The sequence below is a fragment of the Balaenoptera physalus genome (assembly GCF_965194825.1).
Source record: "Balaenoptera physalus genome assembly, chromosome: 21".
Taxonomy (NCBI): domain Eukaryota; kingdom Metazoa; phylum Chordata; class Mammalia; order Artiodactyla; family Balaenopteridae; genus Balaenoptera; species Balaenoptera physalus.
In genome coordinates this window covers 39,490,230-39,517,462 of record NC_138902.1, presented here as the reverse complement: position 1 = coordinate 39,517,462, position 27,233 = coordinate 39,490,230, and the positions used below count along the sequence as shown (strand labels likewise).

At 41.1% G+C, this 27,233-nt stretch overlaps 1 protein-coding gene across 1 annotated transcript in view; it reads left to right on the top strand.

Annotated features, from left to right (window-relative positions):
- ASB5 (ankyrin repeat and SOCS box containing 5) overlaps nt 1-27,233 on the top strand; it is an 87,925-nt gene that overhangs the window by 56,768 nt on the left and 3,924 nt on the right. The window contains exons 3-6 of the mRNA XM_082444117.1: nt 22,094-22,173; nt 24,801-24,908; nt 25,613-25,763; nt 25,937-26,071. Coding sequence (XP_082300243.1) covers nt 22,094-22,173; nt 24,801-24,908; nt 25,613-25,763; nt 25,937-26,071 — 474 coding nt within the window. The remainder of the gene's footprint in view (nt 1-22,093; nt 22,174-24,800; nt 24,909-25,612; nt 25,764-25,936; nt 26,072-27,233) is intronic.

Sequence of the window (27,233 nt, the reverse complement as noted above, 5' to 3'; positions counted from 1 at the left end):
TGGAGTCAGTGCCCTGTTACCTGTGGCGTCTTTCTTTGTATGGTGTCACCTTAGTTATCCTGAACTGCTTCCCAGAATCCCCTCTCCTCTGTTGCTCCGGGCTGGGAGCAACCAGAAGAAAAATATGTACAGCGTGAAGAGCCGCCATCTTTACACTCTGAAGTCTGCTGCGGACACTGGGCACCATGGCTGCTGGCACAGGCCACTGCTCATCCAGCAACACCCAGACCCACAGCTGGTTCAGCTCCCTCCCGACTGCCTCTCAAGTGGTGAAGGGTACCAGCTTCTCCGCAGGTCACCTGCATCTTGGAAGTTGGAGGTGGTGAGAGACAAACACCATCCAGGGTTTCTTCTGGGTTCCAGTACATCCTTGCTCTCCCCTCCTGCACATTCAGCTCTCACTGCAGACCTCCAGCCAGACAGTCTACGGTGAAGTCAAGCCCAACATACGCGCAAAGACAACAGCCTCGCAGAGACTTCTTAACCCACAGCTGTGGAAGGGCTCATTGGTATAAGAAATCCCTCGTTCTATATATTATATTCAGAGGGATCGAAATTTAACTGATACATTACCAAAACTTGAGAAGGTCAGTATAAGGAAAATCAGAGGCTAATCTCACTCAGGAGTGTAGCTGCAAAAATCTTAAGTGAAATATCAGCAAACCAAAACTAGCATGAGAAATCATCTTTCTAAGAAATCTCTTATGGTAAGGTTTCCTATTTTAAATAACATCCTGGCCCATAAATTGAGCAGAAAGATAACATCCTATTAGGAGATACAACCTTGCTTTTGCAGAAGCACACAATCAAAGCTGCTAAAGTTACCTTGGAACTATTTTGAAGCAGATCCCAAACATATCACTTAATCGACAAAGAGAAAATGGGTTGAACGATAGCCAGAATGAATGTAAGCAGAGCAGTGAGTGACTATTACAGTACCTAACGTACAGTAGCTCAGGCTAGGCCTTTAACTACAGGGTGGCAGTATTGGAAATGAATGTATACGGACATAACTAAGGGAATTTTTGCAGGGGGGATTGGCATGATGAACTAACAGGTTGGTTTATGCACAGTTCCACATCAGCATCTGAAAGCCCTGGGGTAACGGCAAAGTTATTAAGGCACTTCCAGTGTAAGACGTCATAGCGCATTATTGCACATTTAAGAACTGCCATCAGTTCTTTGTCTGTTCAGGAAAAAACTTAGGTAAAATTCAACTTGATCTGAATTTAATTCAACTCGGCAAACTTGGGGACTGTCCAGATCATCTTGGCTTCATCACCACTGGCAAAACCTTCCAGAACCAAGGGGCTGTTGATATGGATATTTGAGAGGCTTCCGTGCTTCCAGAATATTATCACCTCAAAATGTGTGGCTTCTTCCTTTTTTAAAAAATTTCCTCATTTCTAATATTTTTAGTGTTTCCTAAATTTTTGACTTTTACATGAAAATGGCTCGTCTGTTATATATCAATGAGCGTTTCTTTCTTTGCAACCAGTAAACTCACCTGTGACATAGGATGGATGTATTTTTGAGCCTGCAACTTTTCTACTGCAGTGTTTTCTGTTGCTTCATTTTCATGGGCTGTCTTTGGTTGGTTGTTTGTTTTGTTTTGTTTTGCCTATGAGGTAGCAAAGTCACATCTAGTATACCAAAAACTGTTTTATATACACCATAGTCACTAAACAACTAATGAACCATGAATATCTGTAGGGTTTACCAGTAACTGAAGTACTTGAGGGTTTTGAATTTGCTTTTCAAATTTGCCACTAGACAGAAAGACAAGATTTGATGAAGAAAGCATGAATGATGCATTTATATCTACATTATAAACTAGTAAGAATAATGCCATAAAAACTAACATTAATAGGGGGCTCACTGGGTACCAGGCATTGTCCTGATTTATGTATTAATTCATTTAATTCTCAGAGAAATCCTGCAAGGTAGGCTTGTTATCCCATTTTCCATGTAAGGAAATTGAGGCACAAAGAAAGTAAGTAGCTTTCCCAAGGTAACAGTTTTAGTATTTGGCTGAACTGGGAGACGAACCAGCTTTGGCAGTTGGATTGCAGAGCTGAGGCTCCTAATTAAGACACTTAATACTGGAACAAGGAGTGTTGCTGAAATCCGGCCTCTGTGCGCCGGTGCCGGGTTAAATCTCGGAGACAGAGTTTGGGGTGAAGTGGAAAGAAATAGCTTTATTGCTTTGCCAGGGGAAGGGGGCCCCAGCGGGCTACTGCCCTCGAGACTGTGTGTCCCCCCTGGAGGGGTAGTGAGGAGTCTTACAGTGTTCAAGGAGCAGGGCGTGGTCAGCTCGTGGACCTTCTTCTGATTGGTTGGTGGTGAGGTAATGGGGAATCAGCATCATCGGCCTTCTGGCTCCACCCGGTCTGCGGTCTACGTGCTGGTGGGCAGCATGCGGTTAACTTCTTCGATCTGGTGGGAGTTTCAGTATCTGCAAAACAGCTCAAAGGACGTGGCTCAGAGTGTTATCTACAGCCCTTGAGGAAGAGCTAAACGTCCTTGACTTTGTTCAGTGGCTAAAGTATTATTATTTTCTCTTGCTTGATTGTTTTCCTTTCTTTCTGCCTTTTCTCACTTCTCTGATTAGATTTATTCTTTGACTGAAGGTTTTCTACAGACAAAAGGCAGGTCGAGGACACCGGTGGAGGTCTGTTCTGGGAAGACCTCGTAGGGTCCTGCTCGGTTACGGTAGCTCCATTAGAAAGTGGCTCTCCTGACATCTATCAAATCAAATGTAGATAAATTGCTGATGTAAGTAAAACTGGTAAAAAAAAAAAAAAAAGTCACATCAATGAGACTTTAAAATCTTTTTTTCCTATCTATTGTGATAAAAAAAATTAGGAATTTTTAAATGCAATATGTACTTTATTTTAAATATATGTTTAGCAGAGGTCTGAAAAATGTGGAGTCCTGCTTTCAAAAACAGAATCGTTCTCTTTGGTTAGATCTTCCTTGTTTATTTTTTCTTTTACAATAGTATCTTTCATTTTGCTATTTTTCCAGTGATTTCATAGCTTACAGGCTAGCCAAGTGCTTTCAAAGATACCACGTTAAGAATAACAGCAACAGCAAAAATTGGTTTTTCCTTACTCCTCCACAGAGATCTGGGCTTCACAGAAGTCTTCGTGATGGAAATATAACATCTGTGATAACGTCATGTCCTCTTTATTGAGAATCACTGTTTACCACTTAACGATTTATTAAACGTCGGTGAAAGTTATACGCGTAAATCACATAATTTATGGATATCTCTAGCAGTTAAGGGGCACTGCTGCAACCTTGCTGTGGGAATTTCTGAGTTTGGCATGACTTGAAGAGCCTTTGATTCCCAGGCATACAAACGCTGGTTAGGTAGTGATCGAGGTTCACGCAATTCTAAGATGCCTCTGTAGAGTTTAAGGTTCAAGTGGGCAGTGACCACCTTTTCACTTTGTGTCCCCAGGAAGTAGCACCTGGTAGGCACCTAATAAATATTGAATGAATGGGTGAATGAATGAATGAATGATATCTCACTACCTTTATTCATTCATTACACAACTAGGAATTAATATACTTAGTAGTTAGAGTTTATGCTAGTCTCTCATGGCTTAAGCATTCAGGTATTTTGAATTAAAATTGTATTTTATTACTTTCTTTCTATATATAAGGATTATTTGTGTCTCTTAAAAAAATTTTTGCGTCATTTGGTATAGTTTGAAATATTCCAGATTCAAGGGCATGTTTTATAATGTTATACAAGATGTTTTAAACATTTTGAGATTTTAGCTCTCAAAATTAACAAATATTTGAGTTTGGTGGAAATCACCTGTAAGAACAGCTAAAGGAGAATGACTCCTCATAATTTAGTTTCCTGGACAATGGAGACAGATATATTTTCCTCAATAGACGCCCCTTACCATCTTGTTTCAGGATCTACCATGAAAACGTGTTTTGTGTGGACATATATATTATTATTTCAAACTATATTGAACTGGAATTTTTTATTATGCCTATAGCTTTTTTCATCATACCCCCCCAAAGTTGGTAACATTAGAAAAACCTTCTTATATGACATTTATTCTCAAAGGCTTGTGCACACAAGCTAATAAAATATCCTTCATCACATGGTTTAGGCACCACCGTTACATGTGTGGTTTTATAATGATACCAACCGTATTTTCGTTAATTGGGATTTTTCAGGCCTCTGTGGCCTCTCCTAACCACTCAATTCCAACTAAGACAGGAGCTGTCATGGACCACAAGATGTCACTATAGGTTTCCCAGCAACCTTTATACAAGAGGTAGATAACCTTCAAAGGTTAATTAAGGGTTAGGTAACAATTAACAATGGTTAATTAAGTTAGGTAACAATCCCTCTGTTTTTCAAAGGTTAATTAAGGGTTAGGTAACAATTAACAATTAACAAGGGTTAATTAAGTTAGGTAACAATCCCTCTATTTTTCCCAAGAGACTTCGGTCAGGTTTGCCCTCAGACCCCATCTACCCTCATTTCCCATCACTAGGCCAATAGATGTAGGTACTCATGTTTAGACAAAACAATAAAAAGTAAAATGGAGCAAGAACGGGGCTCAGAGATGATGCTTAAGAGTTATATGTACACGTGGCTTTGTAATGAAGCACACAGCAAGGCAGACACCAAGAACTGAATGATGGCCTTTTCCAGATGGGACTTTGCAAGGGTGGAAATGCGGCACTTACAGGTAAAGGGGCTCTACCGTATCTTCGTGATGATGTAAGGCGATGATTGTGTCTTTTACTTAGTGAACCCTTGGTAACAGAGAAAACAAGCAATCTTTTTTGCGGGGGACTCTTACGTTTTTTAAACAGACATTTAGAAAAGGGAGAGATCACTGATTTTTACCCCAAGATAAAGGAGTTAAAGGTTATATCAATTTAGGTATCATTATAGAAGGCAGTTTATGAATTGAGTGGCTCTTTAGCAAATAAAAACTACTGACCTGTAGATGCTGATATATTGGAAGTACTGTTTTTGTGGGATTATGATATAGTAGTTATGATTGCAAAGAGTCTGCATCTTTTTTTTTTAAACTGGGGTGTAGCTGTTTTACCATGTTGTGTTAGTTTCTACTGTACAGCAAAGTGGAGTTCCCTGTGCCCTACAGCAGGTTCTCATTAGTTACCTATTTTATACATGTTAGTGTATACATGTTAGTCCCAATCTCCCACTTCATCCCACCCACCCCCCCCTCGCCCCTTGGTGTCCATACGTTTGTTCTCTACAACTGTGTCTCTATTTCTGCCCTGCAAACCGGTTCATCTGTACCATTTTTCTAGATTCCACATATATGCGTTAATATACGATATTTGTTTTTCTCTTTCTGACTTACTTCACTCTGTATGACAGTCTCTAGGTCCATCCACGTCTCTACAAATGACCCAATTTCGTTCCTTTTTATGGCTGAGTAATATTCCATTGTATATACATACCACATCTTCTTTATCCATTCCTCTGTCGATGGACATTTAGGTTGCTTCCATGACCTGGCTATTGTAAATAGTGCTGCAATGAACATTGGGGTGCATGTGTCTTTTTGAATTATGGTTTTCTCTGGGTATAATGACCAGTAGTGGGATTGCTGGGTCATATGGTAATTCTATTTTCAGTCTTTTAAGGAACCTCCATATTGTCCTCCATAGTGGCTGTATCAATTTACATTCCCACCAACAGTGCAAGAGGGTTCCCTTTTCTCCACACCCTCTCCAGCATTTGTTGTTTGTAGATTTTCTGATGATGCCCATTCTGACTGGTGTGAGGTGATAACTCATTGTAGTTTTGATTTGCATTTCTCTAATAATTAGTGATGTTGAGCAGCTTTTCATGTGCCTCTTGGCCATCTGTATGTCTTCTTTGGAGAAATGTCTATTTAAGAGTTTACATTTGTGTCCCAAATTTAGCTTTTAAAACTGTCAGAACATGATCTAACTTCGTAGTATTTCAGAATGTCTTGAAAAGTTTATTCACACCTGTGACTTGTATGATTATGTAGATTTCTATCATATTCCCTCTTATATATCAACTTTCCATTTTGAAGTATCTAAAAGTAATAAGGTTTCTCTCCTGTAGAAGTGCTCTGTCTCTTCGATGATTTCCAGTGTCCTTCTTTGAAGCTTTTGCAACCTTAGTGTCACTTTATCACTGAGGATTGGCAACCACACTAAACACAGGTCCCCATGTTTTCAGATACACTAGCGTTGTGAAAACGGGAATAGAACGGCTCCTGGGAATAAAATTACCCTGTTTCATTTCCCATGTCCTTCTTACAAGGGTTCAAATTTCATTTTAGCCTTTGTGGGTAGTAATAGCATGCCATCTCCAATCTGTAGTCTATCTCAGATACTTTTTCTGAGACATGTTCAGAGTTCATTATCTTCTATGAAATAATTTTTCTTATTTTCCTTATTGTTTTATCAATACCGCTTTCTTTAAAACTTCTTCCTACTCACAGAGCCTGATGATATCCTGCAGTTGATCTAGTCCACTTTTTTATTTACACTAGGCAAGATGCTAGATGCTTCTATATGTCTGGAGATTTCACCATGAGTTCTTATTTATACAATCATAGATACCCAGCATTTAAATGATTCTGTGCCAAACATATTCACTTCACTGTGCCTATTTTAATGAAATCATACAGCTGCGCTTAACTGATGCAATCTTTCGTCCCTTATTTTCTCCAGTAAATAAACTGAAACATTTTCTTTCAATTCCATAGAGTCACTTTAGAAAACTACTTATACTTTTGATGTATTTAAAATTTTTTGGAAGAAGTAACTGTGATCTCCTTGATCCACCTGATTATTTATGGGAATTATTATATGTGTTCTGCAGGCCACACACACCTCAGTTAACTAAGTATGTGGTTATGGTCAAATGCAATGGCTCCTTTTCTCCCCACTGCACTGGAAATTTGCTTATTACCCCCCATGGACTATAGAAAGCCTTCTTAAAGTATTCTTGGGAATTCCATATGCAAATTACATTTTAAACTAATAAGTTTTTGACTGCCCATTGTAAGAGGTGCAGTGGTGGACCTGTTGAATAACAGGTGTATGTACTCAGAGTACACAACATAGTGTAGGAGACAGACGTAGGAAGAGGCCATTAGAAGACCAGAGGTCCAAGATTGTTAAGACCAAAAATGTCCCAATTCTTATAGGACAGCATCCCATGTTTATTTTACAATAACAAAAGAAAAGTGCAAAGCCAAAAAGTCAAAAGTTTAAAATTGAAGTTTCTTTTAGAAACAAAAATTAGTATTTACTTTCACTGTGTGGCTTCTGTAGGTCCTTGCACTCCCCTTATGGGTACCAGTCGGGGCAGAGGGCCAGTGGTTCATGACAACTGACCCCTGTAAATATGCTGGACTCCATAAGCCCCTTCCTGGACTACCTTTAAGGTTTTCTCACCACCTAGGAATGTTTCCCCCGTGCAAATAGCCTCGGCTGAGCTGACCCCAAGTTCCAGGTTTACTGGGAGTGTCTGGCCTCCTTTGTGGTGATATAATATGCCCAGAGCTCACATACCACCCTGCCCTTTTATGTTAGTCCTAGACTCTGAATCAAAGAATGCTAGAGCCAGAAAACAACCATCTTCTCCAAGCTCCTCATTTTATAGAAAAGGAAACTGAGTTATCATTATGCTATTTGCCCCAGGTCACATAGTTCCGAGGATTAGAAATCAATCCAAGATAAGGAAAAGATATTCCTGGTATTCATTCGTGATAACTTGGAAGTAAATATTGGCAATGAAATGCAACAGCAGATATGAACAGGGGGAAATTATCTTACTCATGAGATGTTTTTTTCTCTTACCCAGCTTGTTATAAGAAGGCAGTACCCCCAATGATTTTTTTTCTGTGTATACCAATAGAAGGTAGACCCTGGTAATAGTGATTGAAAAATATAGATAATAGAATCTGTGACCATTTTTCATCTAGACCAATCTCAGTAGGTTAATACCATGTAACAGGATCACCAGCTCAGCTAATCCTTGGTGCCCTCTCATGGTTCAGCCACTGCTCTTGGCTCAGTCATGGACCACGTTCCTTGTTCAGTCTTACGCGCCAGCAAAAAATACCAGGCACATGTTCGGTTTTTCCTCTCTTCTCTCCAGCTACCCTTTCCTCTGCCTTTTAGGGTGAAAAATCTCAGCTGTACTTAAATTGACTGCTGACGTCTTTTGGTCTAGAAATGACCTCCAGAAAAAATCACAATAGAGAGCTATGCCTATATAAATAGGAAGACTGTGATTTTGTACGGAAGCCAATTCTAAACTTAGATCCTTACAAGATGAAAACATGAGCTAGCTACCAGCTGACCCTAAGGCACATACACTATTTATTTCTGAGGATGGAGGAGACAGACTCTGTGGTCACCGGCCACGATTGAGCTTTCTGGCTGCAATGTTGTTTATCGCTATCATCAACAGGCGATTCTACATTGGATTGATTTGTATCAATAGATATTTCAAATAGGCGCTCATGTTTTAAAGACAGGGCTCAGTTTCTATTCTGTTTCCGACTAGGAAAGGCAATTTAACACGTTTTTACTTTCTGTGCCACTCAGATAGTTAAATACTCAGCTGGCAGCAGCCGAGTTTCCACTTTAAAAATAGAAAAGCTACTGCCTTTTTGACCCAGGCCCACCCCTACCAGCCCTGCTCCGCGTGTTTCTGAACTGAGTTCAGTGTGGAGGCCATCCTCCAGTCAGCACACAGGAATCTCTGTGAAAGCCCGAAGGGAAGGGAAAAAGTAGTTAGAAATCCAGCCGCTGACCTTTTTGTTCTGTCTGGAGCCCTTGCACTGTGCCATCTGGTTGTCTGGGCAGAAACGTCGTCCCCACTATGCCCACAGACAGTGCTGTTGAAGGGAACTGCGTTAAGCAGACCCTCCCGAAAAGAAGGCTAGCGAGCGTAGAAGGATGCTCTTCTAAGCGAAGAGCTAGCTGGAGTATTCTGACCAGTCAAGGTTAGTAGAGCAGCCACTGCAAGTCTGTTGGTGTCCTGAAATAGACGATATTGACCTGTTTTTGCAAATACTAACTTGAAGCTGTGGATGCTTTCCAGAACGCAGACTCTGACATGTAAACGTATGGCATGGCAAAGGGCTGCACTGTATCTTCACCTTTTAGCGTGTGGGAAATGCACCCGTGGACTCTTCCTTATGACTGTGCAGTAAACACTCTGGGTTGTCTACCTTTGCGGTTCAGCAGGTGTTTCTAAGTTGATGTGGAAACAAGGAAAGCTGCTATTAAGCAGGAAAAGACTGTTGCCAAGCAACTAAATCTGGAAATTTCGAATCATTTAAATTGAACCATAAAGTAGGAGGGTGATGTAGGCAAGAAAATGAATAGAACCACTTCCTTAAAGCGCCCTGGCGCGAAGCTTTTAATTTTAATACTAGAAAAATAGGAAAGCTATCGAGGAGAATGAGCATGGTACCGAAAAGCAGCCGTGTAAGGAGATTCTTTTTTGAAAGAATAAGTGTCAACTTTTGTAGAACATCAATATGGTCGATGATATACTTAAAGGTTGGAAATACAGGTTTAGACATAAAAGTGACCCCCTACTCCCCACAGTGTAAAAGCTGTATTTACTATATAATGGTTGGGGCCTGATGAATATTATTTAGAAATTGTTATAAATTTAGAAAACATGCAAAACAAATTTTTAAGTAGGATAAAACACTATCATTTCTTTTTTTTTTTTAACATATTTATTGGAGCATAATTGCTTTGCAATGGTGTGTTAGTTTCTGCTTTATAACAAAGTGAATCAGTTATACATATACATATGTTCCCATATCGCTTTAAAAGACCGAGAAAGCAACCTGATTCTTCCCCCTCACCCCTGACCGCAAAGTACATTTCCTTTTAATTTCTCTTTAACATTAAGATTGTCAATAAAGATAAAAAGCGTGTGACTACGAAGACAAGTTAATGGTTCAACAAGTGTTTATTCAGTACTTAGTATGTTCTGGGCACTGTGCCGGTTGCAGGGAAGCAGTAATAAATAGTCTCATCATTCTCAGAGTCTTTAAAGATCCAGGAGGAATGCAGGCAATTATCGTAGAACAAAGATTATTCTGCCATTTCCTACATGAAGAGTCAGTTATCTAAATACGTGCTTGACCAGAGTTATGAGCAACAGAGTTGGATAGGGTGGTAAAAAATTTAAAATTAAGTAAACTCATTCACCTGGATGAGCCTCACACGCCGTCACTGAAGATAGACTCCAGAAGAAGTTGAAAATAAGCTTTCAAATTATGTTAAAAATCTAATTTTGTGTAAAGGAGATGTAGTTTTACACAGTCCTCTTTGACACAGCTTAAATATATTGAAAATAGAACAAAAAAAGAAATGGTCCATGGTTCAATTAAAAAAAAAAGGAAAATGTCTTGGCAAACATTCATTAGATTTAATTCAAATTTTTCCCCGCCTGCTAATGAGAATGTAAATAGGTCCAGTCTTGCTGGGGGTAATTTGATGACATGTGTAGAAATTTTAAGAATTTACCCTAAGAAGATAATTAGACACAGTCACAAAGATAAGAAATAATGTTGATTCCTCCAAACTAAAAGCCACCTAAACATCATTTAGTAGGGGATTAACTAAGTAAATAATAGTGTACCTGTACAGTGACATACAATTCTACAATATTTTAAATGACTAATTTATAATATCATTTAAAATATTATAAAATTATATTTTGTGCAGTGGAACAACGACCATGTGATATCTATAAATGAAAACAAAAGGTTAAAAGCAATATGAGGAGTATGGTTGCATCTTGATTAAAAATTGTATATTTAGAAAAAAAAGTTGGGAAGGATGTACAACAAATGTTGGGCATGGTTATATTTGGAAAATGGCATTATGATTTTTTGTGTGTTTTACAATGTATTTATTGTCCTATTTAACGTACCACTTTTATAATTAGACAAGAATACAGCTATTGTTGCTGTATTGCTATATTGTTGCTACTACTTCAAATATACATTATTGTTATTATATGAAAATGTAGAAAACAGAATTCCACAGTTCTTTTCACTTTCAGGAGGTAACTCTTCGCTTGTTGAATTAGTTAGTTAGTTATAATATTTCTTATGGGCCCATTATGGATTAACAGCCCACACAGTACACTATGAGTTCTGGGGTTGAAGAGAAACTGTTGTATCATAAAATTTCATTGAACATTCCAAAGAACCCAGTGTGTTTCCTGCTTTGTCAGTTACTGATTATACCTTGAGGCAACTCATTTAATCTCTGTCTTAGTCTGCCCAGGCTGCCATAACAAAATACCTTAGACTGGGTGGCTTAAAGAACAGAAATTTATTTTCTCACAGTCTAGGGGCTGAAAAGTCCAAACTCAAGATGCCAGCGTGGTCAGACTTTGGTGAGCCCTCTTTTCCTGGCTTTAGAGAGCCACTTTCTCACTGTGCACTCATATGGCTTTTCCTTGGTGCCTGAGCATGGAAGAGAGACAGAGACAGAGACAGAGACAGAGAGATCTTTCTTTTTTTATAAGGCCACCAACCCTATCGGATTAGGGCCCCATCCTCATGACCTGATTTAACCCAATTACCTCCTAAAGCCCTATCTCCAAACACACATTGAATGTGAAGGCTTCAACATAGAAATTTGGGGCACACAACTCAGTCCTGTCTTAATCTATTCAGGCTGTCGTAACAAAATACCACAGGTAGGGTAGTTTATCAACAATAGAAATTTATTTCTGTCAGTTCTGGAGGCTGGAAGTCCCAGACCGAGTGCCTGTACGGTCATGTTCTCATGAAGACCCTCTTCCTGTCCCATTGCTGGCACCTTCTCACTGTGTCCCCACATGGTGAGGGGGCTAAGGATCTCTCTGGAGCCCCTTCTGTAAGGCACTGATCTCATACGTGAGGGCTCCACCCTCATGGCTTAAGCACCTCCCAAAGTCTCCATCTCCTAACACCATCATGTTGGGCATTAGGGTTTCAACATGGTAACTTTGGGGTGACACATTCAGTCCATAGCACTTTGAATCGCCATACAATGAAAATAATAATTTTACTAAGTTTTAGCAAGTTTTATTAAGGGCATGCTTTGTGTCAAACACTTCTCACATGGGGCCCATTAACCCTTACAACAACTAGAAAATGTAGATATTATCACCCCCATTTTATAGATGAGCAAACTGAAATTTAAAGAAATTTACTGAGTTGCATTAGCAAATTTGTGATAGTCAGAGGTCCAGTCTAGACATTCCTTCCTGCACAGCCCATTCTTTAACCCCACTACACAGCTCCCCATGGCCTCTCAGACAGGGTTCTTGTGAGGATCAATGTGATTATGTCTGAGAAAGCAGAAAAAGCCCGAAGTAGAACAGCGGTGAGTGAGACTCTGATTTAAGAAAATCTGAGTTTGCAGACTCTGTACTAGCCGTGCTGGAAGGAGCTGAGGCTTACAGGAGGAGAAAGGGCACTTTTGTTGGGGCTATCCGCGGGATTTTGGGAGGAGGAAGATTTTAAGCTGGGTTTTGCAAGAGGGGCGGGATGGAGCTTAGGGAGAAGCCCATTCTAGTCTGGTGAGAAAGAATCTGACTCCAGGAACTGACATGGTCAAAAATGGCAGCCTTCTGTAGCTTCCGGATTAAATCTGGCCTCAAACTCCATACCCTAAGCTTCCTGGGGATGCCGTCTTTTCAGTCACATCTCCTGCCATCCTCTCCTTTAGACCTGGCGCAGAGGCTGGAGCTGAATCCAGCCCCATGAGGGAGGCACAGCCGACCTTCAGCCCACACGCTTCCCCCGATGAACCCATTGTTCAAGCCCCTTGTATCCCTTGAAAAAGGTCCAGCAAATCAACTGCCTCCACGCCAAACTAAAGCGTGTAACTCTGTCCTGAAGGTGGGGACACAGGAGCTTAGGGCCCATCCGCTTCCTATGTCTTATCAGCGTTCGGGCGCAGCCAGAGCGTGGACTTGGGTTCCTGCTCTTACTCAGGGCCAGCACAAGTAAACTCTCTCTCTTGCTCTCTGTCTATTCCTTTCACTCATCCTCCCTCACAAGTCCCCTCCCCCCTCTTTATTCTTCTTCCTCTTCTTTTCTCTCTCCTTCTCACCCTCATGTACCTCCCCCCTCCCACCCACCCAGCCAGGAGACTAACTCTTCACTTAAGAGAAGCTGTCTTCAAGCCACTTCTCCTATTTGGACTTAATCAGCCTCTGGAAGCTGGGCAGGAAAAACAAGCACCAAAGCACAGATATACCTCAACAAGTTACTCTGCGATATGAAAAAGAGAATTGAGTTGGGGGGAAGATGATAGAAAAAGGAAGGAAAAGAGATTGTTTGGGGGAACATGCACAACCGTCCAGTTTAGCTTAAATGAGGGTATGTGAAGGTCAGCGGTAGAACATAGAACAAAGAGAAAGATCTAATCCATATTGTAGGGAACCTTTAATTCCAGGATCAGAATGTTAGACTATATTCAGCGGGGGACAGGGGGCGGTCACGTTTTTGAGCCTGAGAATGACAAGATTCCAGAGGGGTTTTCAGGGCAGCCACGTGCTGCTGTGAGGACGGAGCATGTGTGCCCAGAGCGGGGGCGCTTAGCTGCCCCAGCAGAGGGGCGCCTTTTCCAGTTTCCCAAAAGGCACTCTATGGCTAGCTAGCCAGGACTCTAGGTGCTTGTGGAAGTTTAATTCTGTGGCAGCATTCAGGCAAGATTGGTGACATAGAGACTGGTGTCAGGAAAACCATCTGGGAGGGTAGAGTCCAAATTGAATCCAGGAGGACGCAGACCATACTTCATTCATCTCTGTGTATCTCCAGCATCCAGAAGGGTCAGAATTGCCTGGTAGATAGATCACCACTTAATGAATGAATAAATGGTGGATGAATGTGAGGCACAAGATTATTGCTTAAGGAAGTAGTCTCAGGGCCCATTGATGGGGACAGCGAGAGGCCTGGCACGGTTTAAGAGCCAATGAATTTAGGAGTCAGAGTACCCCAGCTCTAAAGAGCCTCTACAACTCACGTGACTTTGCACATTCATCCATCAACAGATGCCGTTAACGTGGTAGGTACCGGGGATACGGCAGTGAGCAAAGTGCAACAAGTCCCGATTTCTAAGATCTGGTGATGAGTGCTATGAAGAAAGACACAGCAGGGAATCGAGACAGAAAGAGTGCTGGAGAGGGGGCGGGGAGGACATTCTCATAGTCAAGGAAGGGCTGTCCCATGAGGCGCTTCCAGTGGAGAACAGAAGTCAGCGATAAGCCATGTGTGTATCTCAGAAAGAAGCCCCGCAGGCAGAGTCGACAGAAGCACAGATGGTCTGTTTGTTCAGCGTGGCTGAACTAGGACCACGGACACGGAGGAGGGGTGGAACTGAGCTCAGAGAGGAGCCTGGAGACCCTCGCAGGTCATAAGTTCCTTGGAGTTTACTCTGGGTGAGAAAGGAAGCCATCAGAGTCTTTCTGACTTTACAGAGATCCTTGTGTTTAGGACAGACTGTTGGAAGCGCATGGGTGGAAACAGACCAGTCAGGAGGCTTTTGCAGTAAGTCAGGCGAGGGTTATGGTGGCTTGGACTAGGGTAGTAGCAGTGGAGGTTATGAGATAATAGTCGAAGCTGAGTTATATTTGAATGGTCAAGGCAAAGGGACTTATTGGTGTTTGCCTGTGGGGTGTGAGAAACAGAGACAAATTCAGGATTACACAAAGGCTTTTGGTCTCGAAGTGCCTGGATGATGGAGTTGCCATTTACTGATAGGGAGGAGATTTGGGAGGATCACAGCCAGAGTTCAGTCTGGGGCATGTTAAGTTGCATTGTCTATTTAGATATCTAAGCGGAGAAGTTGAAGAGCCAGCTGGAAATACACGTCTTGAATTTAGAGGAGAGAGCTGGTCTGGCGATATAAATTTGGGATGATCACCATGTAGATAATATTTTTATCAGTGGGACCAGAAGAGATCCCCCCGAGAGTGAGTGTAGACTGACGCAAGGACTGAGCTTGGGATGAAGCTCCGTGAAAAATAAAAGACGACAAAGAAGCACCTCGTTTAATAATAACTGCCTCCCTGCGAAAAAGCACGGGAAATAGTCAATACATATGAAGTTCCCCTGGAAACGGTTGTACTTAAATTGAAGACCATATTATCAGTGCCAGGTGACAGGAGGAAAGCTAACACTGTTTAAAGCAATCGAGAAGCAAAAAGGAATAGCTGGTTTTGAGAGAAAGGTGATGAATTTGCTTTTAGAAATGTCTTGAGATGCCAGCAAAATATCTACGTGAATGTCCAGAAGTCAATTTCGTGATGTGTCGCTAAAATTTGTAAGGGAGTCCAGGTAAGAGCTATGGTTTGGAGAGCGATCCCTATGCATGTGATAATTGTCTCTGAATTTTGACCATTTCCTATCCATTTATATCTCCTACAGATATATGTAAGAGGAATAAGATGAGCTAAAGCTTTGTTATCTTAAATAAGGTAAATTACTCTATCTCCTGTTGAGAAGATGTAGTAAAAAGCTCATGGGACAGATATACGGAGGTACCTGTTTAATACAGAATTAGGTTTGTCATATTTCAAATGTGTTTAGTACCAATGTGCTAAGTACTTTCACGTTCATTACAACCCTACGATGGAGATAGAATTATCCTTCCCTTTATGGTTGAGAAAACTGGGGTTCAAGAGGTTAAATTACTACCAAAGCTCGCATAACTAGTGTCTGTGCCGGACCCTGACCTCAGGTCTCTGGCATGAAGCCCAGCAGGCTCTGTCCGCAGCTCCAGTGGTCACTAAGGGTTAATTGGGATGATGGAGTCAGCCCTCCCAAGAGCAGCGCTTTTAAAAAGCGTCTTCAATAGCCTTTCTCTCTTGATTTTGGATATTCATGGGGGAAACCACTGTCTTCACTCTGTTGAAAATGTAGTCTTTTTTCTTGAGATAAAGCACAGCGATGTTTTCACTGATCTGTGGTTTTTTTCCTGTTCGGGCCCATACCCTGTCTTCTTATAAGATAAGAGGGCTCCTAGACCGTGAACGGGAAATCAGTCAGAGGAAGTGGCCCATCGTGCAAGTCAGTACATTTACCTGGAGTTCCCAAGGCACAGCTCGCGCTGGTGGTTTCAGATCTGGACGAGCACTGTTCTTAGGAAATGAAAGACAAGCACATGTTCTGAGAAGGGAAAGACAAGGACGGTCTCAATCTTTGACGAGATTGGTTTTGGCAACACGTTACTTCCCCACTAATCGACCACGTCCTCCAGGATTTATGTGGCTCTGTTAATCTGCTAAACAGAAAAGTACACAGTAAGGGTCAGTAAATCTCTGGCGATTTTAAAAGTATTTTATGAACTTGTGACTAGGGATGGGTCAGATGTTGTTGAATCTGAAGCTTAGCCACATCTTTGGATCTTCTTTAAGACAAATAACGTGAAACTGCATACAGAGTCTTAGAAAGTGGCCGTGAAAGTGAGGGGTTCTGAACTTCACGGTAAATCCAGGTCCATCTTGAGGAGGACTGTTGATTTAAGGTCGACAGTCTGTAAAGCGTATTAGCGTGTTGCACTCTGATTCATGTATGAAGATGTCATTACTCTTCACCTCTCCTTGTAATCCCCTATTTGAGATAACCGCCCTGACTTTCCTGTTTGGGACCACTGAGGAAAACTGGTGTGACCCAAACCCAGAGTGCCATCTGACCACTGCTAAGTCTGCTTTCCTGTGAGTCTTACTTCCACTTCTGCGGATGGGACCAGGATGGGGAGAAGGCAAAGACTTTCTGAAAACTAAAATGGTTTCATCAGAGCCCTGAGCAGAGATCTAAGTGTAATGTTTTTATTTCATTGCACAGCACATACTGTAAGGAGAAAACAAAATGAGTTAGGAAAAGCCAGTTTCTCAAAGGGCAGTGAGCAATAAGAAAAGGCAATTTTGAAAAGAAATCAGATTTTTCAAAAGCTATTTTTCTTTTTGGAGGTGAAAGGTCATGTTACAAGGAGCTTAGAGCTCCATAAAATGGCCGAACAGAGCTAGCACATGGCAAGTGATTTTTTTTTTTTTTAATGCTGATCAAAAAAAGACATGAGTTGGATTTACCTCAACAGTGGCTGGCTTGAAGCGCCGTGGGGAGATGGTGATTTAGGTATGGTACAGACCCCCAGCAATCTGTAAATACCTAAGAACGTAAATGTTTTGCTCTGGTAAGGTGATGTTTACAGAACAGGGCAGGCTCTCTCCCTGTAAATGATATACCAGCTGCCTGGGAGCCGGTGTTGTTTCTAAATATAGGTGGTCACCTCCACTGTTGCTGCAGTGAGACCGTAACCGTAGACATTAGATTAGCTGGTGAAAGTTACAGATATTTTGTAAAACAATTTTCACACTGAATGATTTATCCTAAGGAGTTAAACTGAACATTTTTTAAAAATCTTAGATACCCAATTTAAAGTCTAACAAGATTGTATAGTTAAAAAGTTGCTGCAAATGAAGATGTTTATCTTCTGTTTGGTCTTGAGAAAGCTTATAAATCTTTCTACTATAAAGCATATCCGCGTTGAAAGGTAAGATATTTAATATTGAACACATTTGAATGGAAATTTGCAGTTGCTAAATTTCAGATATTGAAAGGGAGAAACAGGGAGGGGTGAAGATTTAGTTCAAAGCGGAAACTGGGGCATGATGTATCCTTTGATTCTCACATGTTACCAGATTAATTATAGAAATTCATCTAAGGAATTATGAGGAAGAAAATGAGAGGCGGATGCTTGGGAGTTAAGCAAGCAGAATTCAAAACAAAAACTTTTTTTCATTGACCTCAAGCATGTACTATAAATTACTCCTTTAATGGACTGACATGACTTTATTTCTTACAGCTTACTTAGGAAAGAAGAATACAGCAGCAGTGTTGACTGTTGGCTTAAAAACATTTATAAATCATTCAATCGCTTTATATGGTTTATTTAATTAAGCTGATAGCACTGAAAATCATTTTGGTCAGTAGATGCTGTTATCCATGGCTTGATTTTCCCTAATTTTGGAGAAAAAAGGATTGTTCCTTAAAATTCATATTAAAATGTCCCCTGTTAATCAGTTCATACTTAACGAAGAATGCTAGGTATTATTTGTGCATTTACATGGCAGGCACGCACTTAGCATGCTCATTGCTAACCTGCCCTCAATCCTGTCTCATAGGTAGTGTTTTTCCTATTTTATGAGCAAAGTGACTCGCAGAGAGGTTAGGTACTTCCCGAAGACCACCGCCCCAAGCTGGGCTGCAAAGCCAGGCCTTCTCGGCCCCTCAGTCTTTTTCCTCCGTGAACTTCTGGGCTCCAAGCCGCACCTGGTTTCTCACTTCCTTCTGGTTTCCATTTCCTTCTCCCCCTCCTCCTGCTCCTGCCCACGTCCTTCTTTAAGGCACAACAGGCAACAGGGGTCCTGTTTAAGGCAGATGAGCAGAGCTGAGTTCATCCCAGGAAGTAACAGGGCGGTGGCTCTTAGAAGCCTGGTCCCTGCCTGATGGGCCAAGGGAGCCCTCATCCAACACTATATATTCTCGGTGCTTCTCTCGCTGACCACCACCCGCCCTCTCCTGCAGATTGTGTGACACTTAACTCCCTCTTCATGCCAATGAAGTCATATGAAGAGAGATAATAGCAATGCACCTACAAAAGTTTGGCTTCAGTTTTTTTTCTTCCACTATAAGGGACTTAAGTCTTGGTGATCAAGAAGATGACAGCGGGGACAGAAAGCTATGTGACAGTCTTGGGGGAGAGCCCGGGTTGTGACGGGATGGTAAATTCAACGAATACTTGCATTTCTTTATTTTGGCCCTGGAGCGGCCTGGTTTCGAAATGGCCCTTTTCCTGCTTTTCTCTCTCTTTTGAACATCTGCAAGCCATGCTGAAATGGTTCAGAAGACTAATGCAATCGTTTCAGTGGATAAATTGTATGCAAAACAGGAATATCTAGTACCCTCAGCTGCAAATATTGTTAGTTTTGCTGCCCTTTAAATGTCTTCATAATGTACTAGAAAGAAATGAGTCCAAAATGAATCCAAATGGCTATTTCTATAGGCTTTTCCCAGTCCCAGCATCTGGTTAATTGCTACATTAGCCAGTGACAACGGAAGAATAGGCGGTGATCACCGATCAGCATCGTACAATTCAGCATACAGCTTTCAGAGGTAAATTAAGGATAATGAAATTTATTAACCCATTATACAGGAGGGAGCGCATGATCATTATAAATATTATAAATGAATATTTAACTTCAAACATATATTTAAGCGTTGATTACTTAAAACCCTATTAATTTACTACTGCTCTGCTGGCTAAACTGAATATAGAGGTTTCATACATGCAGTCAGTTTGGAAAGTTAATATTATAATTTTCTTATTTAAATAGTTGCAATGAAAACTGATATATGTTCTGAAGTCCTCTAGAGTTTCACACTGCAATCAAGTTGTTTAATGATAAAACAAACAGATGTGTATGATTTTTAAAGCATTGAATATTATCTTCGTAGGTGGAACTTGAAACACAGTTGTTCCCCAAAAGAATATTATTTATGATGGTGACTTTTGCATTTTATTTAGTGAGAACATAATGTTTCAATTTCTTATAAATTATTATTTTGCCGCCAAATTTTGTCCCATCAACAAATATTTACTGGGGTGCATTAATTCAATTCTGCTTTTAATAAAGTACAGGAGTGTTGCCTACTGGAAAGAAATAATACACAGAAACTAGTAACAGTAACTCTTTGTTCAGTTGAGAATTCTAAGATCTGGATGTTGGCTTTAGTAATCTTCTGGATAAGCAGGAAATACTGCTTGATGGAAAGGCAAAACAACGGCAGTGCAGTTGTAACTAAGAGTATCAGCTCTGGAGTTAGACTATGTGACGCTTTTTAAATGTTTTCATTTCTTCTACAGCTCTCATTTCCTCAACTTTAAAACAGAACTATTAATTATTTATTAATACATTATTATTAATTAATGTACCTCAAAGAGCTGTGAGAACTAAATGAGATTCGTACACACTGCTTAGACCAGTATCATGCACGTAGTAAACACTATTCAACATCAGCTGTGATTTCCGTCACTCGAAAATCAGCCGTAAGGAAAAGAAAGATTCGTATTTTCAATAATACCCCATAATATCATTGGATATAAAAAGACTGATGATTGTCAGTTGACTTCTGCCCTGTATACTGGGTTCACTGGGTCATTTCATTAACCTTGTGATATCTGTCCCACATTTTAGCCAGTGGAATTGTTTGGACCTCACTTGTGGCAAAGTTCTACTGTTAAGACCATCATACAGAAGCATAGGTATATGTCTGGGCATTTTCAAAGGTACAAAGTGTAGGAATAATGAAGTGGTTTCTAAAAGTACAACACCCTACTATGTTTCCAATTATTTTCCTGACCTATATAAGCAAGCTTTACACATGCTTTTCATGAAATTTATGTTTCTGACCAACAGCTAAGTGACTTTATTTAAATTGCACTAGGACTGATCAGCAGTTTATTTTTTAAAATTATTTATATTTACTGCATCCTACGGATCCACAAAAAGGGTAGTAGACAAGGAGACAGGTATTCGCAAACCATCACATTACATCGGGAAGATTTTCTGTCTTGTGAGCATTGCTTTACTTTATCAGCCAGTGATACCCTGTAAGTGAGTATTTTTCTGATTTGCATAGTCTGTGTGTTTAATCACTCTAAGGTGATCTCTCATGTCCATTAAATAAAACTGACAATGCTGGTCTTGCCTACAAGGAAATCACTGTGCACCAACCCAGTATCTTATAAAGCCACCTGGGTGGACCACAGCGGGGGAGGGATGGGAGGGGCAGGTGACGGATGGGTGGGTGCTGGCTGGGTGCTGAGAGGGGCCTGGGAGAGAAGGAAAAGGGGGCTTCTACATGGGAGGGCACTGATTCTCCTAATGGGGAGGTGCCAAAGGCCTGTCAGAAGAGGGGTCACGGGGCGCATGACAGGTCAGGGCTTTATCCACCAGGGCACAGGGTTGGAGGCTTTGGTACCTGCATCCGTCCACCGCTGGCACAAGGAGAATCAGTGACCCCGAGCAAGCCCTTGGTGCTCTCAGCACCATTTCAGACACCGATGAGAAATATCGTATGATATCACTTATATGCGGAATCTCAAAAAAATGATACAAATGAACTTATTTACAAAACAGACTCACAGACTTAGAGAACGAACTTATGGTTACCGGGGGAAGGGTGGAGGAGAGGGATCGTTGGGAAGTTTGGGACTGACATGTACACACCGCTGTATTTAACATGGGGAACCAACAAGGACCCATTGTATAGCACAGGGAACTCGGCTCACTATTACGTAACAGCCTAAATGGGAAAAGAATTCGAAAAAGAATAGATACATGTATACGTATAACTGAGTCACTTTGCTGCACACCTGAAACTACACTCCAATATAAAATAAAAAGTTACACCAAAAAACCAAAAGCCCAGTGACAGTCTGCCCCTCCCAGCGTGTGACACCGCCTTTCTGGGACCCGCCCGGCGTATTGCAGCTTCAGGACTTGGAGCTCAGCTTCTTGACACAGTTGCAGCCCCTCCCACCAAGGGCAGGCCACCGTTGGGGTGCGGAGAGCAGGGGGACAGCAGCGTGGGCAGGGGTGGGCAGGGGTGGGGAGAGGTCGGTACACCCGCTGCCGCATTTCTGCTGATGGTGCAAAAACTTGTTTTTCTGGGGTCTGCCTGAAAAACCACGAAACGGGGGCTTCTGGGGCAGATCTAGTGACTTTAATCCTTGTCTTCTTTGGAGAGTAATCCAAAAGGTGCAGTAGGTCTGGGATAGGCCTCTTCCAGAGCATGCATCACAGCCCTCTGGGTTTGGAAACTGCCCATCGGGGTCCCTTAGATCAGCATGGAATTTCTGGGATGTGGTGAATCGTCCTGGTCACCTCGCTGAACACGGAGCCTCAATAACGTCTATTCCGCATGAATTAACTGTATCTCTCAGGGTTTACTCTGACTCACAGACTTTTGTTTTCTTTCTTTTCTGGCAGGTTCCTGGGCAGATCGGTCACCACTTCATGAAGCAGCAAGTCAAGGTCGTCTTCTTGCTCTGAGAACATTATTATCACAGGTAAAATACAACGTGTCGTTTAAGATATGCCCTTGTCCCATGAGCGTATGAACATTCGTTGCCAATAGTAATCAACTCAAAAATAATAAAATTGCTTAATAAATTTTACTAGTCTTTTTAACTCATATTATTAGCCAAGTTCACAGTTTCTCACTCATCTCCGAAACTTCTTTTTAAATATTTCGGTGTAGTCTTATGTCTTACTATTTCAAATTTCTCGTACAGTATATTTGTTCATGGCTAGTCATATTTAAGCAGGAAGTAATTGGAGGTATGTATTATTCGTTACACATGTTTAATATGCTTAACTCAGTACAACGTGTACAGCTAATTGCAGCCTTAGTTCAGTCATAAAACATCCAAGAGGGGGCGATCAGACCAGATGCCTAAATGATCTTTTTTACATTATGGTGGTCTGTAGCATGTTACAGGGATTTGCCTACGAAAGCTACAAAACCATCATTTTTACACCTGTCTGCTCATCCGACTCACCTGAGGAAAAAATGAAAAGCACAGATTCCTTATTGAAGTAGAAAGGACTGCGCCTTGGCCAGCGTGATTTAAATGCACACCCAGATCTGGAAGTCCTTGCCCTGGTGCTTCCCAGTATCAGGGAGACAGGAATTTTCTCAGATGACTCCCGAGGGAAGGAAGGGCTGTCGCCCACTTGAAGCAGCATTGCCGGGGGCTTGGGGCACCTGGATTCCAGGCTGGCACCCGAGGTGAATCACAGCCTGTCTGAGCCTTCTTTTTCTCACCTGTAAAGTGAGGGTGCAGGCACTCCCTGCGGCCTTCCAGTTCTGGGATAATCCTGTGACTATGCTGTTTGCCCGTCACTTGATGAAAACTACAATGAAAACTGCAAAAATGTCACTAACTTCTAAAGGGTAACCTCCCTGAAAGGGTCATGCAGTTCTCGGAGAGGAGGGTAATCTTAGGATATTTCTCAACACGTAGCTCATGTCCATGGATAGGCCAGCCGAGAGGAGTCAGAGGATGCCCCCGGCCAGGCTTTGTGAGGCGGAATCTTGACCTTCACAGAGGCTCCTGTCACGGGTCACCTTAGTGGGCAGCAGTTGGGAATTAGCTCTCCAAGTCTGGCTGCGGGCGAGCCAATTCAACACCTCCCAAAGGATAATTTAAGGGATCTTAAAAATTGCCACTTGCTAGTGACAGAGATTTGGGGTGATATTTATTTTCTTGCCTTCATTTTAAGATTCTTCGTGTCCATTCTGGTATTATTACAGATCATGGTAATCTGTAAGATGTTACGGGGATTTGGCCATGAAAATCTTCCTGTTACATTGCTTAGAATGATTGTCAATAGCCAATGAATTACCAAAAACAGCAAGAAGGCGAGGAATCTCATATCCTAGCAATATTTAATTATTTTAGTCTGATATCATTAGTTTAATTGGAGTAAAAATATTTTAAGTTGTACTTAGTTTTCATTGAATAATAAGATACAATCAGACATTTCCTATATGCTGGGCATTGTGATCATTATTGCTTTGCATGTATCAGCTCACTGAATCCTCACGATAACCCTAAAATTTAGCCGTTAGCGTAGTCGTCTAAACTAAAATAATTACTGCATTGTGGAGCTTCAAACCCACATCTAACTGACTCCGTATTCAGACCTCTTAACCACTAGCATACAATCTAGTTGATGGGGTTCAGAACAGGCTGCCCCAAAATATGCCCAGGTAGCATACTGATTATTTTGAATTAAAGCCATTTGAGGAACAGCCAGTATAAAGAAGGACACTCTGCCTCTCCTTTGTCCCCGTGAAAGCAGGAAACAAAGCTCCCAGGGAAGGTATCCTCCCCATGCTGGGAGGATGGTGAGTATCCTTATCACCAGAGAAGGCGAATTTGGGGCCGAGGAAGCTGTATAAACAAACTTTACTTACGTTTAAGTTGCTACTCCGAGCCCAAATCCTTTTGTCTCGTCAAATCTTCACAAACAGTTGATTCTTTGTTTATAAAATTACATAAACAGCCTGCGTCAGACAACTTCTTAGGTCCTATACCTATGGGGCCTCCATACATAGGAAATTAAACTTGTTTTTCTTCTGTTCATCGGTCTTATGTCAGTTTGATTATTAGACCAGCCAAAAGAACCTAGAAGAGTAGAAAAAAGGTTTTTCTCCCCTACCTAGTCATACCTATTTAGTGACAAAAATTCATGGAGCAACTTAAGACAATTTATTTTTACCCCCGTCTAGGCTGACCTGAAATTTTATACCCCCCATCAAAACAGGTGATCCAGCCTATAAACAGTCTTTAGTTCTACAAAACAAAAGACAGAATAACAACAGCAACCAAAACAATTCATAAAGACAAAAAAAAAAAGTTAAGAAAGCAAAACTTAGAGAAAACATTCAGAATCCTTTGGGCAAACTACTCAAGGCAGGATGGGGTGTAGATAAGAGGGTTACAACAATTTGGTTCTGGGGATCTGACAACTGGTCGTCTCTGGGCATTTGAACTGGCCATTCCTGCTAAACTAAAACCTGATTTGCCTGAAATTCTCCGATCTTTGACATCGTCCTCTAATGACAATTATGGAGAGGATTTTTTCTGACGTTTTGCTCCCATTTCAAAATTATTGATGTCATATTTAGGGCTATAACGTCAATGCAGTAACCATAGACCACGTCACCCCGTTACACGAGGCCTGCCTTGGAGATCACGTGGCCTGTGCCAGAACACTTCTGCAAGCTGGAGCTAACGTAAGTGCCTCTGAGAAGCGTTAACCGTTTCCACATCAACCGGCTAAGAGAATCAAGCAAAGGGCTCATTTTGCTTCTCTTCCCTTCTTTGTAGTTTTCAAAAATAGGAGAACAAAAATAAAGCTCTCCAATCGCCCCCTTGCACTCTAAGCAGGATTTCCAGTCATTGCAAAAGAATGCGTAGCTTGCTGCTTGATACGGAGTATCCTTTAGGCTATTTGCTGCTTTCGTGATTCTAAATAGCCACGGATGAACATCTTTATGCCTGTAATGTTTGCTCATCTTTTGAATGATTGTTTTAAGATAAATTCTCAGAAATGGAACTTCCAATTTCAACTGCCACGAGCAAAATGGCTTCACCACAACTGTCATCACTATTACATTTGTACCTTTTTTTCCTAATTACAGAGTACCTAATCATTGAATCCGTTTTAGTGTATTTGATTCTCGGGTATTTTCTTTTTCATGATTCCCCTAGTTGCACGCTCACTCCTGTGGATTATCTACCACATTGTATTTCTATTTATCCTTGTAGTTTTTAAGCTTTGCTTATGGATATGTGTGAGCTAAATAGCCTTTGTCATCTTCACTGGCCACATGTTCTCAATTATCCGTTCCCAGGTCACGTACCTGTTTTTAAATGCCTGACAGCGAATGCTGTATGATTCTGTGACTCTCATTCTCAGAGCTCTGGTTTGGTTTAGGTAAATGCGATCACCATAGACGGTGTGACCCCGTTATTCAATGCGTGCTCACAAGGCAGCCCCAGCTGCACAGAACTGCTTCTGGAATATGGCGCCAAACCCCAGCTGGAGTCCTGTCTTCCTTCCCCTACACACGAGGCCGCCAGCAAAGGTACCCGTGACCCCAGCTTAAGTGACAAGGGGAGAAAGCTCCTTCAGCAACATGCGGTGCCCTGTTTATAGTGAATAACTGCAGGGAGAAGCCTAGGTGGAGGTATACGTTTTGCTGGGGTGGGGGAACAGGTATTTGGGAAACACAAACTCACCTGTACTTTGTGTTGGCAGGTCACCATGAATGTCTGGAAATCCTGATATCCTGGGGCATAGATGTTGATCAAGACATTCCTCATCTGGGAACCCCTCTGTATGTGGCTTCTATGTCTCAGCAGTTCCACTGTGTCCGGAAGCTTCTTTACACTGGTAACTTTCTGTACAACATCTTCCATTCTGTTCGTGCACACAAGCAATTATTCAGCTCCATATTGATTTCTGTAAATAAGCATCTTTAAAAATTACATCTCATGGCTAAAAATGTTCTTATTCTAAGCATTCTCACATATAACTATAAAACCCATAAAAAGAACCTCATTTATGGTAACTCCACTTCAACTCAAAACTCCAAAAGCCATATAAAAGGTCATAAAATTAAAATCCTCAAGGGTGAATATAATGGTGCCAAGTATGTATATCTCTGTGAACAAACCTATCAAAAGAAATGTTAGGGATTATAATTGATTAGATACCTTTTCTTCCAAGACTTTCCCGGACTTTGTAATCTACCTGAAAAGACTTAATCCCTCTTTACTTACTGGAAACAAACCAGTTCCTCAAGGTTCAGCTTTAGCCCCTGAGAAACTATTCCTAATCTTTGGAGACCACAGTGATCCATCCCACCGGAGGACTGGGAGCCCTTTTAGGATATGAATTATGTCTTTCTTCCGCATCATCTCTTTTCCCTAGCACAATGCCTCTCATGTGGCAGGTGCTTAAAATACACATAAAATTAGTAAGCAGATTTCTATGGTTTTTATTGTCTACGACACTCATTTGGCCCCTGATATATACTGACATATATTTTTAGTAATCCCTTTATGCGTTACTCACATCATCTTGGCTAAATTATAAACTTCTTCAAGCAGTGTCTGCATCTGCTATTTCTTTCCCTTTACATCTAGTAAGAGTCTTAAACGTGAGTTCTGCTAATAACGGCTGACAGAGATTGTTATTTTCTGGTTATATTCTCCCATAAATTTGTATAACCAGAAAAGTTTATTCTTTATCACCTTTTTACTTTGCTAGCAATATTATTCTTTTCCAAATATTTTATATGGGGTTAAAAAAAAACTGGAAAAGTATTGTTAGTAACTGTGGATTGATTGTTATTCTCAGGCTCTGTTCTCCCATAAAACTGATATAACCAACAGAGTTTATGCTTTCTCTATGGAGATTTTGTTATGGAATATAATTTTTCCACTAAATGTTTTATATTTGATTTGAAAATATTGAAAACAATTACATTTATTGAAACTTGAGAGTAGCAAGAGGGCCATAAAGGGACTATTAAAATGTACTGCTTCTTATA